Genomic DNA, 15,623 nt, shown 5'->3' with positions numbered 1-15,623 from the left:
GTTGTTTACACTACACCTTTTCCAACTAAAATGGCGTCTTAGCAACAAAAGTCACGTGACTGGCGGAGACCGATTAGAGTGGATGAAGCCACGAGCTCGACCAGTTTCCAGGGCAACCAAATGCTGAACAACCGAAAGGATCAATGCGTTGGAACTTAAGAGAGTCTCTTTAAACTCGTTTTAAGATAAAGTTGTTTTTTTGTGTGTGCCTTCTAATCAAAAAGAAGTCTGGGGAACTGGGCTCGTATGAGAAAACTTCCAACATGGTAACTTTTTGTAGTTTGAGCCTGTTAGCTTAGCTTTGTTTCGTTGTTTATCATCGTATCTGTGCTTGTTGTAACGTCTGCGTTTTTCATCCGAACAGGATCGTCACTGGATGTTGAGACACCAGCAGCAGTCTAGGTATCGGGAAGAGCTCCGGCAAGAAGAAGCCAAGCGGCTGGTCAGAGAGCGGCAGCTGCTGGCTGGTCTGAGGGAGGAGGAGAGCGCAGAGAGGAGGAGGTACCTGCGGCATGAGCAGCAGCAGCTGAAGGAGCGGCAGATGGAGGAGGAACTGATCAAGGTGGGAGGCTCCTGCTCCTCATAGTCTACCACATCTATTTATCCCCTGATTTCAATATAATCACCAAATTATAAACAAAGATATTTACATTTTTGGGACAGTTAAAGATACACAGTAACATGGCTCCTGTTCCAGGAACTAGTTTATGTTTTGGCTTTATTCAATAAGCTTGAGGTTTTATTTTTTATTTTTTTTATTCATCACTGTATGCAAGGATAAGCTTTAATAATATGTGAATAATAAAAAATATTTTTATTGGAAAAATTAAACAAGCTTAAAATGTCTTTATAAAATGTAAATATCTATATAGCAGAACTAGAAATGATCAACATTTTTGCATTCTGACAAATTCAGCTGTGACCCTTCAAAAGTCACATGGGGTATTTTTTTTTATCAAATGCATTTTTGGAGTAAACAGCTTTTACTTGGTATATTTAAGTAATTAATATCAGGGAATATAACTGTGCAATATCTTGTATGACCAAAAGTTTTAACACCTTCTGGTTTACATATTTTTACATATTCACTCTGACTGTAGATATTAATCATACAGTACATTCCAGTATTCTGGACCGACTTCTTCACATTTCATGAAATTCAGGTAAAAAACAATAATTGTATGCACAATAAAACAATCTGAGATGGAAATCTAAGCATTGCTTTTAAAGAAAAAAGCTTTTAACAAACAGACTGGTATGACCTTTGTCCAGTGCAATGCTTATAATAATGACTGAATGTGACTGCAGGCTGAGGAGCAGAGAGTAAACAGGGAAAAGGAGCAGGAACAGGAGGAGAGAAAAGCTAAAGAGCAGGCCCGAATCGACCACGAGAAGCAAAAAGATGAGAAGATGAGACGGCTTATTATAGAGAACAGGTACAAACCATTTATTATGATCTTCTATGTTTTTATGTGTAACCTGGACTTATAAGTATTTAAATTCATCCTTTGATTTTCAGCTTGGAGATCAGAGAACTGAAATCCAAGCTGAGTGCTGCGTGTGTGCACAAGGAGATAGCTGCTCAGATCGCAGAAAAGGAATCTCTAAGACTTCAAACCAAAGTGGGTGCCACCTTTGGTAGTTCTTTCAGATTTTATATATTCTGCTATGACTACAGTGCTACAATGACTTTTATCTTTATGTGGCAGCCAACTGCAGTATGAACACAGGAACAAACTAAATCAAGAGTTCAAGTCTCTCAACTTTTCTCTTTTATCTCACTTTAGAGGGAAGAGGCAGAGCTGGCTCACAGAATGAAGAGAGAACAAGAACAAGCTGCTGCTGAGCTCCAGAAGCAGCAGCAGCTGCAACATAACGAGAAGGTGGTTCGGCATCAGAGAGAGTTGGAGCAGCAGCTCATGGAGAAGGAGCGCAGGAGACAGGAGGCGTACGAGGAGTTTCTCAAAGAGAAGCTTCTGGTGGACGAGATCATCAGGAAGATCTATGAAGAGGAGCAGATGTGGGTCTCCTTTACTGCTTTCCTATTTAAAACAGATAATATTCTAATAGCTGGTTCACTGTAGGAATATTATGTTCCAGTATTTCTATGAAATCACAATGAGTTTTTCTGTTTATTGAGATTCATGCTTTCTGTTTAAGGGAGAGGCAGTTAAAGCTGGAGAAGGTCAAAGCTTCTCGGCAGCAAATGGAGGAGTTGAAAAGGGAACAGGCTGAGTGGAGGCGGATGGAGCAGAAGAGGATCGAAGAGGAAAACAGACGCATCATGGAGTTTGCAAGGCAGCAGCAACATACGGAGGAGACTAGAAGGAATCAGATGAGACAATGGGAAGAAGCCAAGGAATATCGCCACAAAATGGTTGAAAAAACAAGCTCCTCTTATCAGCTTAATGTCTGCTGATTTTTTTTAACACTTCTCCTTGCTGTCCACTTCTGTTATCCAGCTGTGTGAGAAGATAGAAGGGGAGAGAAAACTGAGCGAGGAGATGGAGCATGTCTGTCGGGAGCTTTATTTGGAAAAGCAAGAGGAGGCATACAGACAGAGAGAAATTGTGAGCCCCAAAGAGTTGGAACACTAAAACACTGTTTATCACATCTGAAATATTGTTTTAAATAGAAACATGTTTTTAATCCGCATTATTAGGAGGAAATGGAAAACAGGATCAGACAGAGACTGATGATGCAGCAGACCTTCAGGGAGCAGCTAGCCTTCAAGCAGATGCAGAGGCAGCGGGAAAAAGAGGAAGAGGAGGCTTTCAGGAAAACCATGATGGCCAAGTTTGCTGAGGACGACCGGATTGAGCAGATGAACGCCCAGAGACGTCGCATGAAGCAGCTGGAACACAAACATGAGGTGGAGAGACTGATGGAAGAGAGAAGACGGCAGCGTGAAACTGAAAGGGTACCAACCATAATTCAAAAGCGCAGATTTGTATCATTTTACACAATAAGGCATAGTGGAGAGCAGCAAAGATACAGCTGTTTATTCAGCTGGTATGTCCCTTCACGTTAGCCTGAACAAAGAGTAATAAATGGTGTGTTTTGTTAGGAAGTAGTAACATTTTTAAATCTTTTTAAAACCCTTTTCTCTCTTATCAAGGAAATGGAAGCTACATTTGAAGCAACAGAACAGGAGAGGGAGATGCAGAGGAGACAGATCATAGAGGAAGAGAGACTGAGACTGCTAAAGCTTAATGCAAATAAACTCCCCGGAAACTTCCCTAAGGTTTGTATGAATAAATTAGATATTATTCACAGAGTGCAAATAAAATACATCAGTAAACTGTTGCTGCATCTGTTCTTAGGACATTCTCCGTAAAGATGACCTGGATCAATTTGAGGAAGATTTCAGAAAACGTTTTGAAACCCTACAGACCGATGACTTCTCAGAGTAGTCCCCATGTTGGAGGCCTTCAGCTGACCATTAGGGGGCAGTATAAGGCTGCAGTGAATTCTTCTAAAGAATTTAAGTTCTGAATTTCTACTGAAGTTTTTACTGTTTTTCTACATTTTTCCTATGGATTCAGTTTGATGCGTTTGGACAATCTGTTCATGAGTTTTTAAATAAACAACCATAAGCACAGATAATCCTTTATCAGTTGACAGTGTATATCATCTCCAGTCATTTTTATGAAACCCATTACATAAGTCTTAATATTCCTAAAGAATGGTGTGTTTTACATGTACACTGCTGAATCAATATAATATAAAAGCTGCAGGTCTTTAAGAGTCCCAAGGGTTTTACAATTCTTCAATTTATTTCAGTCACAATTAATGTAAACATCTTGGAGTTTAAACTTTCAGGTCAACCAAATAGTCTCACTTTGTTTATGCTATTACAAAAATATGCTTTAGTCTAAATAAATAAATTGCAGCCCCTCCTAAATATGTGCTTAATATCGTCCCGGTTGAAAGTGAACCTCTCCCTAATAGGCAGTCTTCCATGTTTAGCTTTTCTTCATTATTTTTCATGAGTAAAAACAAAAAGTAACCTCCCAGCACCCTCTTCCACCTTTGCTGTGTCCATTACACAGATTGTACTAAACTACAAATGCAGATTATTGTGGCTTTTTCCTTTGCTGCTCTAACAGTAATAGCAGAATTTTAGAGAGCCCGACTAACTGTTCTCCCTGTCTGGGTCAAATAATTGGAAAGCCACGCCCACCTAATAGTGATTGCAGTTTTGTTGTACTATAGCGCAGGGCTCCATAAGATGTCTAAAGCTTAGGATTATATTGAATAACCAAACCGGTTTTAAACTTCTGCGCCGTTTTATCCCTGCTGTTTTCCTCTGAGGCGTCCATGGAACAGCTGGATGTTACAGAGATCAAATTCCATTCAGGCTGCCTCTGGGTACTTTTTTTGCATTGCATTTTATTTAGGGGTATTTGAGGAAAAGGTGACCAAACTTCTGAAGCTAGTGTTTTCCTCCCACTTTGCAGTTATGTGCTACATTCAGTTGCGGTATCAGATCATTTTGTGTTTATTGACATAAGCTAAATGAAAACTGTTGAAAGGCACCATGAGACAATTTAATTTTTCATTCAACTCCAAATAATTAAATCCCTGAAAAAAAGAAGTTTCTAATATGAATTAACGGTTAATTTGTAGGAACAAAAATGTCTGACAAATCACCATGACCAAAAACCCTTTTTTTATTGAATAATGAGCAGAACTTTGTTTCTTTACAGCCTCATCGATGACTGCATAGAAGCAGAGATTTCCTGCTCAGGCCACCTTATATGATTCTTCCACCAACTATTAAAACAGGAAGAAGATTAAGCAGTCGCAGAAAAATGAACCTGAGCTTTTAAGAAATAAAACTAGATAAGGAGAAAGAGCAGAAACGCAACACATTTTAGTACTTTTAAAGACTATTTTGAAGGATGTAGTTGGTTGCCATGGCGACAATGGGTGCTCCAGTTGGGACTCCGGGGAAAGGACCACTCGAGCCAGCGATGTCGATATGGGAGTAGGGCAGAGGTGCATCTGAATCCACTCCATGCTGTAGACACATTTCAACAGAAGCCATTAATGCTGATGAACCACTTTAATTCTTAGCAGATACACACACTTTGTTTCCTGTCAGCGTGTGAGGACCTTGTCAAGGCCTGAGGTCATGATGAGGAAAGCTGCAGGGGTCTGATGTCCTCGGGGAGTCGCTGAGGATGGAAGATTGTTGCACTGCAGGATGTCTTCGTACTCGGATGGTCCTTTGTGGAACTCGTAGTCCTCCCGCCTGATGCTGGATATCTCAAACACATCTCCCAACACCTCTCCAGCTGTAAGACAGGGAGTTAAACTGCTGTTACTTGGTCCTGCAAACCCTTTATCACCTTAGACCAGAGGATATTAAAGAGTAAGACTGGCATTTTTCTAATCCACAACAGATCAAAATTAGACACTAATAGTTATTTAATAAGAGTCTAGTATTTGTTTAATAGGTGGACCTCAGACTTTCTATATAGCGAATAGTTTGATATGATTCTAGGTGGACATTAGACTCTTATTGATTGGTTGAAATATTTAAATAGGTTTGTTTTTAGCACACAGAGCTTCTGTTTTAGCATAGCTTGAAAATTCCCAAAAGCTCCATCTATCTCAAAACTAGCTTTAATGCATGTTTTAGATCACTCTCCAGCAGAAACACAGCTTGCATCATTTACTTCAAACAGAAATGGGTCAGATGATCAAAAACAATCCAATAACAATGAAATCAGCCATGAATTTGAGATGAGCAGTTAATTGGCACTAAAGGTGTAGACTGAGGAAAAAAATTTCTTGCTTCAAAAATGATACGTTCAAGCACAGTAGAAATTTTTATCTGCTCATGCCAAAGAGCAAAATTACTTCCTGAGACAGTTTGTTTTGATCAGAGGAGAACATCTAATCCATACGAGTCTTTCAAATTAAGGAGCAGTGCACAAAGCAGACTGGTGGAGGTAGCATTACGCCATGTGGCCATTTCCCTGCAGGTGGTACATTAGGAAATATGGAAAAACAAACGGCTGATTTACTTTTTAATGATAACTGATATATAAAACACAACACTGGTTTTGGACTGGATATAACAGGTAGACTATAAGGGTCCAGAAAGGGGGTCAACCCTACTGAATAATGGTTAGAAAAAATTTAATTGAAGCAGCTAAATGTTGGATAATTATATCTAGATACAATTAAATATAATGATCAATCTCTAAAAACTCCAAAAAACAGACTAAAGTCTATGATGAGTGAAGCTCAGCTTACGACTAGAGCCATACTACACTCTAGGGATTCAAAGACTGCATCGATTTTTCTTTATTCATTTTTAAATGGACATTAGATGAGCAAGAAACTAGGTTTGTCTGCAAAAAGTTTAAACATTATGAGTCATTCACCACCTTGGTCCTGAGTAATGCCTCTGGGTAAATTTCAACCAGCAGAGATAAATCATTGTAGTTTATGACGAAGTAAAGTTTAAGGTTTGCGTTGTTATCATCTGTACTTTCAACTAGCTGATTATTTATTTACAACAGTTTGCAAAAACACGCTTAACAGTCTTTAATGGGTCAAACCTAATCTCACCTTTCTGCCACTGAGCGGCGTTCCCACCACGCTGGGCTGGTCCGTTGTCCATGATGATCTAAAAAGAAATTATTTGAAATTAGGACAAACGTGGACATGAAATATAAACCTTCCGTGGATTTTTTGTCTTTTTTCCCGCCACAGAACTTACTGAGTAGTTTGGTCCCATGGCTCTGATGGCATGACCAGTCAGAGTTGCAATCGTAAAGAGCTGCGGGGAAACCTCCTGCGCCGCCTGCGGAGAGAAACAAACCCAATTAGAGGAGAAACACCAGAGAAAGAGATTGATCAGGGAACTTTTTTAAAGGCACCGCCTCCAACCTTCTCCTTCATTTCACAGAGCAGGTCAACCATCACCATACGGCCTTCAGCATCCGTGTTTCCCACCCGGACTCTGCGACCTGCTCGGGAGACGACCAGCTCATCTGCCACATAGCAGTCTGAGGGGGGTATAAAAAAAAAACAAAGCAGGAAAATGAGAGATGAGAACAGCCGCTCAGACCGGGAGGTGATTTATTAGCTGGAGGCATCAACACTGACCTGCACCAACGCTGTTTCTCACCATGGTCATCGCACCCACCACTTTCAGATGCTCTGGCTTCAGATGGGCCAAAATCTGAAAGAGATCAGATCTACATCAAAGAGAATCTACATGTTTTTTTTGTCTTTCATTATGATCATTTTTTAAGCCATTTCTTAATTTCTATGCTACTTAAAGCATAGAAATGCAGCAATGCTGAGACACTAGGGATGAATACAGAGGAGTGGAGGAACAGCTGGTGGAGTGGAGTTTGTCAGCTCATAGCATGCACCAGACATGTACCAAGGGGGCAGCTATGAGATTTAACTACAGCACATCAGTCTCACTGAGCACCCGGACAGGTCGTGGCATGAGACAAACTACATTCCTCTCTACTGCCCTCTGGGAAGAGGATTCGCAGCATTCAGTGCAGGACAAGCGGGTTCCGTAACAGCTTTTGTTGAAAACTCTAATCAAGTCAGACTTCAAGACTCTATCACACTGTAAACATCATACTTGCACTACATGGTGAATCTTCAAAATAGAACTCAACTCAGTGTTTCTACTGTATTTTGCACCATTTCTACTTATTTTTGCACTGCTCTGAACCTTCCACATCAATGCATTTTTGCACCATGTCTCTCCTACACGGTTTACTTTTTGATCACTGCTGCGTTTTATAAATTTATCACAATTTCATTTTGTATACACCGTGTACATAAAATGACAATAAAGTGTGTCTAAGCAAGTCTAAGACATTCAGCTGTGAAACCAGCACATCCTCTGCAATTCACTGATAAACTTTAAAAGCTGCTGAGGACATTTTTATTAAAACACTGATTCAAAAATGTTTATGAATGTTTGTTTTCAATAATATAACTAAATTTATTGATTTATTTTTTTAAAGCATATTTTGATTCTAATGCTGTTAAAAAAGAATTACCTGGAAGAATCCAGCGACAGCAGCTGCTCCACATTTATCCCTGTGCATCCCAGCCATGAAGCCTCCAGCCTTGATGTCTGCTCCTCCTGTGTCATAGGTAATTCCCTGCAAACATCACAAAAAAAAAAGCAAATAGACAACACAAGATCAGATCTACAACAATCATGAGTTCCATTATTTCCACTGTTTGTATGAACATCAACTTTGGATTCTTACCTTTCCAACCAACATGAGTGTCTTCTGGATCGGTCCCGCTCCAGAGTACTGTAGTTTGATTACTCTGGCCTGATGACGAGGCACACCTGCGGTAGTTTAAGGCAGTATTTACATCTGTAAAAAACCTTAATTTATGCAATAAGAAGTAAAGCTTTTGTCTTACAGTTTGCGCAGCGGTTCACTGCAGCCAGACATGGATACTCCTTCTCCAGAATCCTCACGTCGCTCAACACCTCCACCTGGAAACACAGACCTGTTCAGGCCTCCTTAAACTTTTTTTTTTACTTTAGTCACATTACAATCAGAAACTTGAGTTTCTTTTGAAACTCTACAAAACAGAACATTTAAAATAGGAGGTTAAGTGAGACATGATTTTTCAAAAATGTTTACAATGTACCCAACTCCCTTTACTCTGATAACCTAAAATAAAACAGTCTTAAAAAAAACACTATATGAATTTCAGTTTACATCGACAAAGATAAACTATACATGATATTTACAAACCTCGGGGGTTAAAATTATGAGGTTATTTTTATTATTCAGCCACTTTTGACTCCATGAGGAAAGTGATACAAATAATATCAGATAGAGCAGAATAAATTTTTACTGAAGCAAGATGCAGAGGCAGCCATACCATTTATTGTGGAGAAAGATACCAAAATAACAAAGCAATCATTTTTGCGTTGTATTTATTATCATTAGTTATCCAGATAAACAGCACATTTTCACAACATAAACCATTTGTCTATATCCCTCATTCATAACTTCTTACTTAAAAATAATACACTAATTAGTGTTTGTCTATAGTATAAAATGCCTTTTGAGCTCAATGAAGTTTTTTGTGGAGGTGTGAAAAACCTTTCAAATCTAATTTAGCAGGGGATTTTCCTCTGTCAACATGCAGGATTCCTCCTTACCTGCACAGGACTGTTCTTAAACATCTCCTGAACGTATTCAGCCACACGAGGTGCTGCCATGCGCTCAGGGTCTGAGCCGCCGATGTCGCGGTATGCCACTCTGTCAGGGCGAAAGGAAAGGGTTGTTTGAGTGACAAAACAGGAGAAAACATATAAAGCAAGGCGTCTGACCAACCTGCCGCTCTCCAGAGCATTAGCCAGGTCCACCAGCCTCCTTCCTTCGGCCTCCTGGGCCGCCCACAGCCCTAGGACACACACCTTGTGGTCCGAGGTTTTGTCATTTGCCTCTCGCACTTCAAGGGGCTTTTAACACATGCAAATAGAAATGAAGTCAGCATCTGTTTTCTGAAGTAATTACTGTGGTTTATGCCAATCATACAGTAACATGCAGCAGGTCCTGGTTATGCAAATAAAAACTACTGTTATAAAGAAATCTGCAGCGATCGCATAGATCAAATACTTGAGTTATGGACACATGAAGATAATATATAAGATAATTTGCTCAACCAAACTTTACCCCTGTAACCCATTCAATCATGTGGATTTAGTGCGTGACTGTCTTTGTGAACATATTCCCTGATCCACCCAACAACCCTGGGAGGAGGAACGCTTTGACTAACCGGCCTCTACAAAAAGTTGGCAGCTCTGGGCTTGGAAGAAAATAGCAGTAAGAAGCTTTTTCAGACCTCAGCAGGAGGCTGTAGGAGCTGGAAACCAGGGCTAGAAGGGTAATGGGCTGGGCTGTCTGGTCAGTGTATACTCAGGCGGTTCATTTCTTCTGTTTGAATGACGTGCGTAGTATTTTCTTTTTGGGTTTATAGAACCAAAAGTAGAAAACAAACCGTTGTTCAAATTTTTTTTTTTGCACTTAACAATAACAACAAAAAAACTAACAAAACCCCCAGCCTGAATATACACTGACTCCATCTGTTGAAACAGTGGATAAGGTTTATAGCTGCCTGGACCAGGCAATATCCCCTCATGTCCAATTGGGTGACAGATGAATAAGCAGAACAGGAAAAGGCCATTTTCTCACAATCAGTTCATGAATATCAACATATTGGCATGTCTTACTTGGTCGATCTATGGTAGCTTCATGTTTTGATAAACCATTTATCCATTTCCATTTGGTTTTCATGCCAATGATTACACCCATCTAACAATGAAAACCCAACATTTACTGACAATATTAGGGATGAATTTCTTTGTTGAGGTAGTTTTACAACCCATGTCACTATTAAAACTGACAGCTATGACAATGAGGCTAATCAAGCGAGTGAAACAGGTTTAACAGCTAGATGAAGTCTGCAGAGAATTTATTTTGATCACGGCGGTGGCCAAATCTCCACCCAAAAAACACTGGAAGAAAAAGAAGTAATCTTTCAATCTATCTGCATATTGTTAATTTTACACCTTTTAAGACTTTTCCCAGTCATTTCTGTTTTTTTGTTTTTTTTTGTTTTTTTTTTTAAACAAGGTGATTTAGTCCTTGACTCAGAGGAACTCCAGAGATTGTGTTCTTTTCGATTAAGTTGATTCCTAAAGGCCACATTTTATTCCCAATATTGACCATTATACTGTGCCATAATTAAATCATTCATCTATATTTTGCAGAACAGCCATTTCTCACCATGTAGAGAGCATGAAGCGCACCAAGTGCAGCCACCAAGGGGCTGTTCTTATAGTCCTTGTGTGGAGGGCAAACCAGCAGGGGGCGCTGCATGCCAGCTTTCAAGGCCCTGAAAAAGCAAAACAATGAGTGATGAAACCAGAATAGAATGACTCCTGGAAGTGAAGGCAGAACACTGCGGCTTACTGACCGTTTGATGCCTTTGACAGCTGCGTCACTGAAGCGTCTGACATCATCATAGTCGCGGTTCACAGGGCCGGTGGAGGCAAATATCAAACGGTCACCAGGAAGACTGGGAACCTTGATCAGAACCACCTCATCGCCCAAACCGCTGTCCACCTGAAGCAGAGGGGGTAGCAACTAGTTACGTTTACTTAGGTAAAAAAAATAAATACTCTAGTAGGAGTAGTTTTACAACACTAAATTTTGACCTTTTTTTGGGTAAAAATATGATAAAATAACACTACTCTTGAGTAAAACTTCTGGCAACGCCATCCATTGTGAGTAACTTCACTTAATGAAAACAAGATTCTTTTAAACATATTGAGAGACACACTTTCTTTATCTTTTTCATTTTTGCACTGAGGGCTTACTGGTTAAATGCCTGAGGTTGAGTGACAAGGCAGTTCACTGTATTTTTACCTATTCTGCAACTATTGAGTTTGTAAGTTTTAAAACAAAAAAATATATATTTTGAAAATCTACATATTTATTTTGTAATTCTTGCATGCAAAATGTTTTTTTTTTTTTTTATATTTGTCTTTGCAACAGCAGAAGTTGCCTATTTGAGTCACCTTCTTACCAAATATTTAAGTAAGGGGGAAAAAAGTAATTCATTTAAAGGCTACTTGTACCCGAGTAAAAATATGATGTAGTTCCAAGTATAATTTTTGAGTACTTTACCCATCTCTGACCTGAAGGTGCATTATGTCTGCTAAGGCCATCGGAATGAACTGCAATTGTCAAATGCATTTATCCCTCGAGTAGTTTCCAAATCAGTAATTTCCGTGTCTGCACATGCCACAAACTCCAATTTGAGATGTTTATGACCTTTATGAATTACATGAAAGATACATACATAAACGGAGGGATACGGCACATTTCCCTGCTAATGTTAGTAAAATGCCAAGATATTGGACATGATCCAAAAGAGACATTCATTATTTGCGCAACTTAGCTAAACTTAAAAAAATCATTTGGATGACGTCCTATGTCAAGCTTTATTTAAGTGCAAGACAACACTTAATAAATGTTAGGAAAAAAAATGTCTGCACAACGAAAGTAACACAAGGATTATTATTGTGTTGTCTTCTTACAGTCCTGTTTAGTGGCAGATAACCCTTATATGATGCTAAAGGTCCATGTTAGAGATCACCGTAGGTTGCAGATGACATGATTTCCAGGAACACCTCATTGTGTCTGCTTATGTAAAAGCCAGGGGTGACCACCAATGACAGATGCGATTACAGTCCAGTCACTTTAGAAATTACCTGTCCTGATAAAGTCAACTGGTCTACAGCTGCTTCTATTACCCCATTTACACTACCCTTGAAAAACCGATCCATGCCGAGATCGGTCCGAGCTCGGATCAGTTAACCAGGCCGAGTTTGGTTCTGACAACAGTTTACACATCACGATATCTCGGTTCCTTGACTCCTCGCCTCCTAGTGGTGATCTGCGGTATTACTGCCAGTATTGAAGGAGGAAATCAAGCAGTTGTTGGCGGTAATGCACCAACAACGGAGATGACATGCTCTGCTCATGCGCTCTTGTTATCAGAGAACCGAGCCAGGGAAAAACCAAGCCCAGCCCACCTCTGGAACTGGTCTGCAGTTAGAGCGGTCTGGTTGTGTCTAGCTCGGTTCAGTTCAGTTTTCTTTCCATTTACACACGAGAAGTTATCTCAGTTACTGAGCTCGGACCGGTCTCGGCACGGTTTTTCAAGGGTAGTGTAAATGGGGTATAAGTAACTTAATGTTTCAACTCTAAATCATTTGAGGATATCTGACACACCAATACAGAGTGAGCCATTTCAGCAGTTTCAACACCGTCTGTTTTTAGTTGCTTTTATTGTAATACATCAACATAAAAAAAAATGTTAGAAGTGAAATTCTCAGCAAATTGATCTAATTATAATTCAATCTTAGTGCAAGTACAGCATTTCTGTAAAGACTTAAAGGCAATATTATGATGGTGGTGGCAGCGTCACTGTGTGGGCTATTATTTAGCTGAAAAAGTTGAGCTGTCTGAGGTTTTGTGAAGGTTGATGAAGACTAGAAAAGACTCGACACTATACAGAGCCAGGGCCACGGTGGAAAGGCTTATATGGAGGTATATTCTGTCAGAGATCACACTTATAGAAAATTCCTCAAGATGGTCTCAATCTGATACAAATAACACAAAATGCAAATACCTGGAGGGGGATGTGTTACATTAAAAATTCATAACATCTGTTAAACCTCCATAAGGATGTGGCACCTCCACTTCATAATCTAATCTAAGTGTTGCAATTGCAGAAACGTACAGAACTGTAATCCTGCAGTGGGGCTTTCAGGAATTCCAGCTCAGCAGGCAGAGTGTCATGGCTCTGGGTGACTAAGACGATGCCATCAAAACTAGAAAAACAAAAGAGAGCATGCATCCGATTAAAACAGACCGATTAAGAGAAGCAAAATGCTTCCTGGTACTCACTTCTGATCTTTGAGGTCATTGGTCCACTCGGTGGGCTGGACGCTGGACAGACAAACAGAATTGAGTAAGACATCTGAGACTGAGTAAGGCAACAAGCGTTTTTCTATTTTAAAATGTGTTAATGATAACAGTGAGAGGGAAAAGCTGTAGGACCTTTGACACTGGCAGCCAAAAAAAAAAAAAAAATGCAGGAGATAAGATTCTAATGACTGTCGGGATTTTCACACCAATTTGTTGTTTTGCAAACTGCAGGGGAGGATAAGATGCAAATCCCTGCACCTAGAGGTTATTTTACGATGAAAATCACTTCATTTTGTTGAGAATTATGACTTTAAATCTAATGACTAAAATTATTTGTATCAGAAAGTTATGTCATCATAGCAGACAAAGGGAAACTAAAATTCATGCATGCAGACGTGGAGCCTTTTGATAGAAATGAAATCCAAACAAGTGTAAATCCTAAAAGATGCTAAAGATCATAAACTAAGATAAACAAGTTTAAAGAAAGTGAAATATGTGGTTTATTAAAGTTAGTTTTCCTTTTCATATTCCACTACCTAAAAAAACATCACTGTCAACACAAAACAGAAATTAAACGGCAGAAACAATCCAACAATCCTTCTGTCCACATTGAATCCAATGTGATGGATGCCATTCCAGCAGTGTGAACAAAAGCCTCACTAATTGTGACCCTTTAGGCTTTATTTGCACATGGCTGAAAACAGCTGGCTATTAGTACTGCTACTGGAAGAGGGCCTGCTTTCATCACAGCAAGAATAAGGGTTGATTTTATCCTCAAACCTGCTGCCATACCCTGGGTGTTTGCTCCTTACTGCTAACCGTGTCCAAAGTTGACCAAACCAAGTCCTATTGTCATTTCTTAACACATAAAATGTACAATCACCTCATTTTGCAGTCCACTTTAAATCTGCTGACAAATCGTGTTTCCTGCCAACAGCAGCCCAAAGGTTCTGGTTATCATATGACTTAGAGGAAGGGAAACTAAAACTGTTATTCATGCAGATTTAGAGCCTTTGGATGTAAAATGAGCCAAAATGTGCAATAAACCCCAGAATAGACTATAAGGGTTAGGTTTCCTCTAAAGATAAATGTTGCAACAGGTGATCTGGTAATATCAGGAAAAAACTAATTAATGTGTAAAGAACAAGTTAAAAGAATGAAAATCTGTGGGGAAAGAAATGAGAACAAAAAGCTTCTGGAGCTCTAACGTTGCTGCTTCATGCAAATAAAGCGGATATAACGGAAACCTGCGAGACAGGAACCATTTTATCCTGGAGAGGAAAACAAGTTAAAGAAACAGCAAACCTTCCGTCTCACCTGGAGCACATTGCTGCTGTCTTCCTTCAGTCTTCGAGGGCGAAGCAGGCAGCAAGCAGCAAGCAGCCGGTACATATAGCTGCTTTGCCGAGCTCCTTCATCACGTGACCAGTGCTGCCTTCACGGACTCAAACAAGGAAGAGAGGAAAAACTTCATCTTAAACGTCTATTCTATCATAGAATTTAAGTTATCCCAGTTGAAAATGTTATCAAATTACAATAAATTAAAAGCTGCTTTGTTTTTTAAACACAATATTTTTCCTAAATACTTTAGAAAAAAAAAAATGTTAGTTACTAACTTCCGTCTATACGTCACTGCCCGTTATACAGTTTGTAGGGAAATGTAGTTTTGGTAACTGTCTTAATAAATGAACACAATAGATTTCAAATGTTAAAAAACAACCAAACTAAATTCATATTTATCAAACGCAGCAATAAAAACATTAAAGCACCGAGAAATATTCATTTAAAACAGATGTTTTTCAGTTTAGACCGAGCTGACTACAAACCCTGACTGGTGCTCTGTCAGGCCAACATACCCATAATTAATACGCATGCGCAAGAAGTTAGATTCTTCTTCTTCTTTTGTATTACGGCTGCTCGCAAGCAACTTTAAGGTGCGTATCCCCACCTACTGTACATGAGTGTGTAGCAACATTACTTTACATCAAATGCTATTTTTTTATTTTGTACTCTGTAGATAAATAAATAATGCTTTCCTTATTCTGTGAATATCCTTTATATTTCCTTCATTTCCCAGTATTCCTTTAGGATTCTTTGCTT

At 39.3% G+C, this 15,623-nt stretch overlaps 2 protein-coding genes across 2 annotated transcripts; one reads left to right on the top strand and one right to left on the bottom strand.

Annotated features, from left to right (window-relative positions):
* Positions 1-80: 80 nt before the first annotated feature.
* mns1 (meiosis specific nuclear structural 1) lies at positions 81-4,375 on the top strand. Its single transcript, XM_015390188.1, has 10 exons — positions 81-266; positions 365-562; positions 1,309-1,436; positions 1,520-1,622; positions 1,788-2,020; positions 2,161-2,377; positions 2,463-2,570; positions 2,663-2,920; positions 3,119-3,244; positions 3,324-4,375. The coding sequence occupies exons 1-10, from the start codon at positions 264-266 to the stop codon at positions 3,411-3,413; spliced, it is 1,464 nt and encodes a 487-aa protein (XP_015245674.1). The 5' UTR covers positions 81-263; the 3' UTR covers positions 3,414-4,375.
* Positions 4,376-4,649: 274 nt separating this feature from the next.
* LOC107094516 (putative aminopeptidase W07G4.4) lies at positions 4,650-14,959 on the bottom strand. Its single transcript, XM_015390187.1, has 16 exons — positions 14,841-14,959; positions 13,503-13,544; positions 13,336-13,426; positions 11,002-11,150; positions 10,812-10,920; positions 9,357-9,484; positions 9,182-9,281; positions 8,428-8,503; positions 8,265-8,350; positions 8,049-8,153; positions 7,126-7,201; positions 6,907-7,025; positions 6,737-6,820; positions 6,586-6,643; positions 5,119-5,300; positions 4,650-5,023 (listed from the first exon to the last, which is right to left on the bottom strand). Exons 1-16 carry the CDS (start codon positions 14,849-14,851, stop codon positions 4,886-4,888), a joined length of 1,554 nt encoding a protein of 517 aa, XP_015245673.1. The 5' UTR covers positions 14,852-14,959; the 3' UTR covers positions 4,650-4,885.
* Between the last annotated feature and the right edge of the window lie 664 nt (positions 14,960-15,623).

This window comes from Cyprinodon variegatus, unplaced genomic scaffold (assembly GCF_000732505.1).
Source record: "Cyprinodon variegatus isolate N-32 unplaced genomic scaffold, C_variegatus-1.0 Scaffold488, whole genome shotgun sequence".
In the NCBI taxonomy this organism is placed as follows: domain Eukaryota; kingdom Metazoa; phylum Chordata; class Actinopteri; order Cyprinodontiformes; family Cyprinodontidae; genus Cyprinodon; species Cyprinodon variegatus.
Note: the sequence above shows the minus strand (reverse complement) of the source record. Positions and strands in the feature narration are given on the sequence as shown.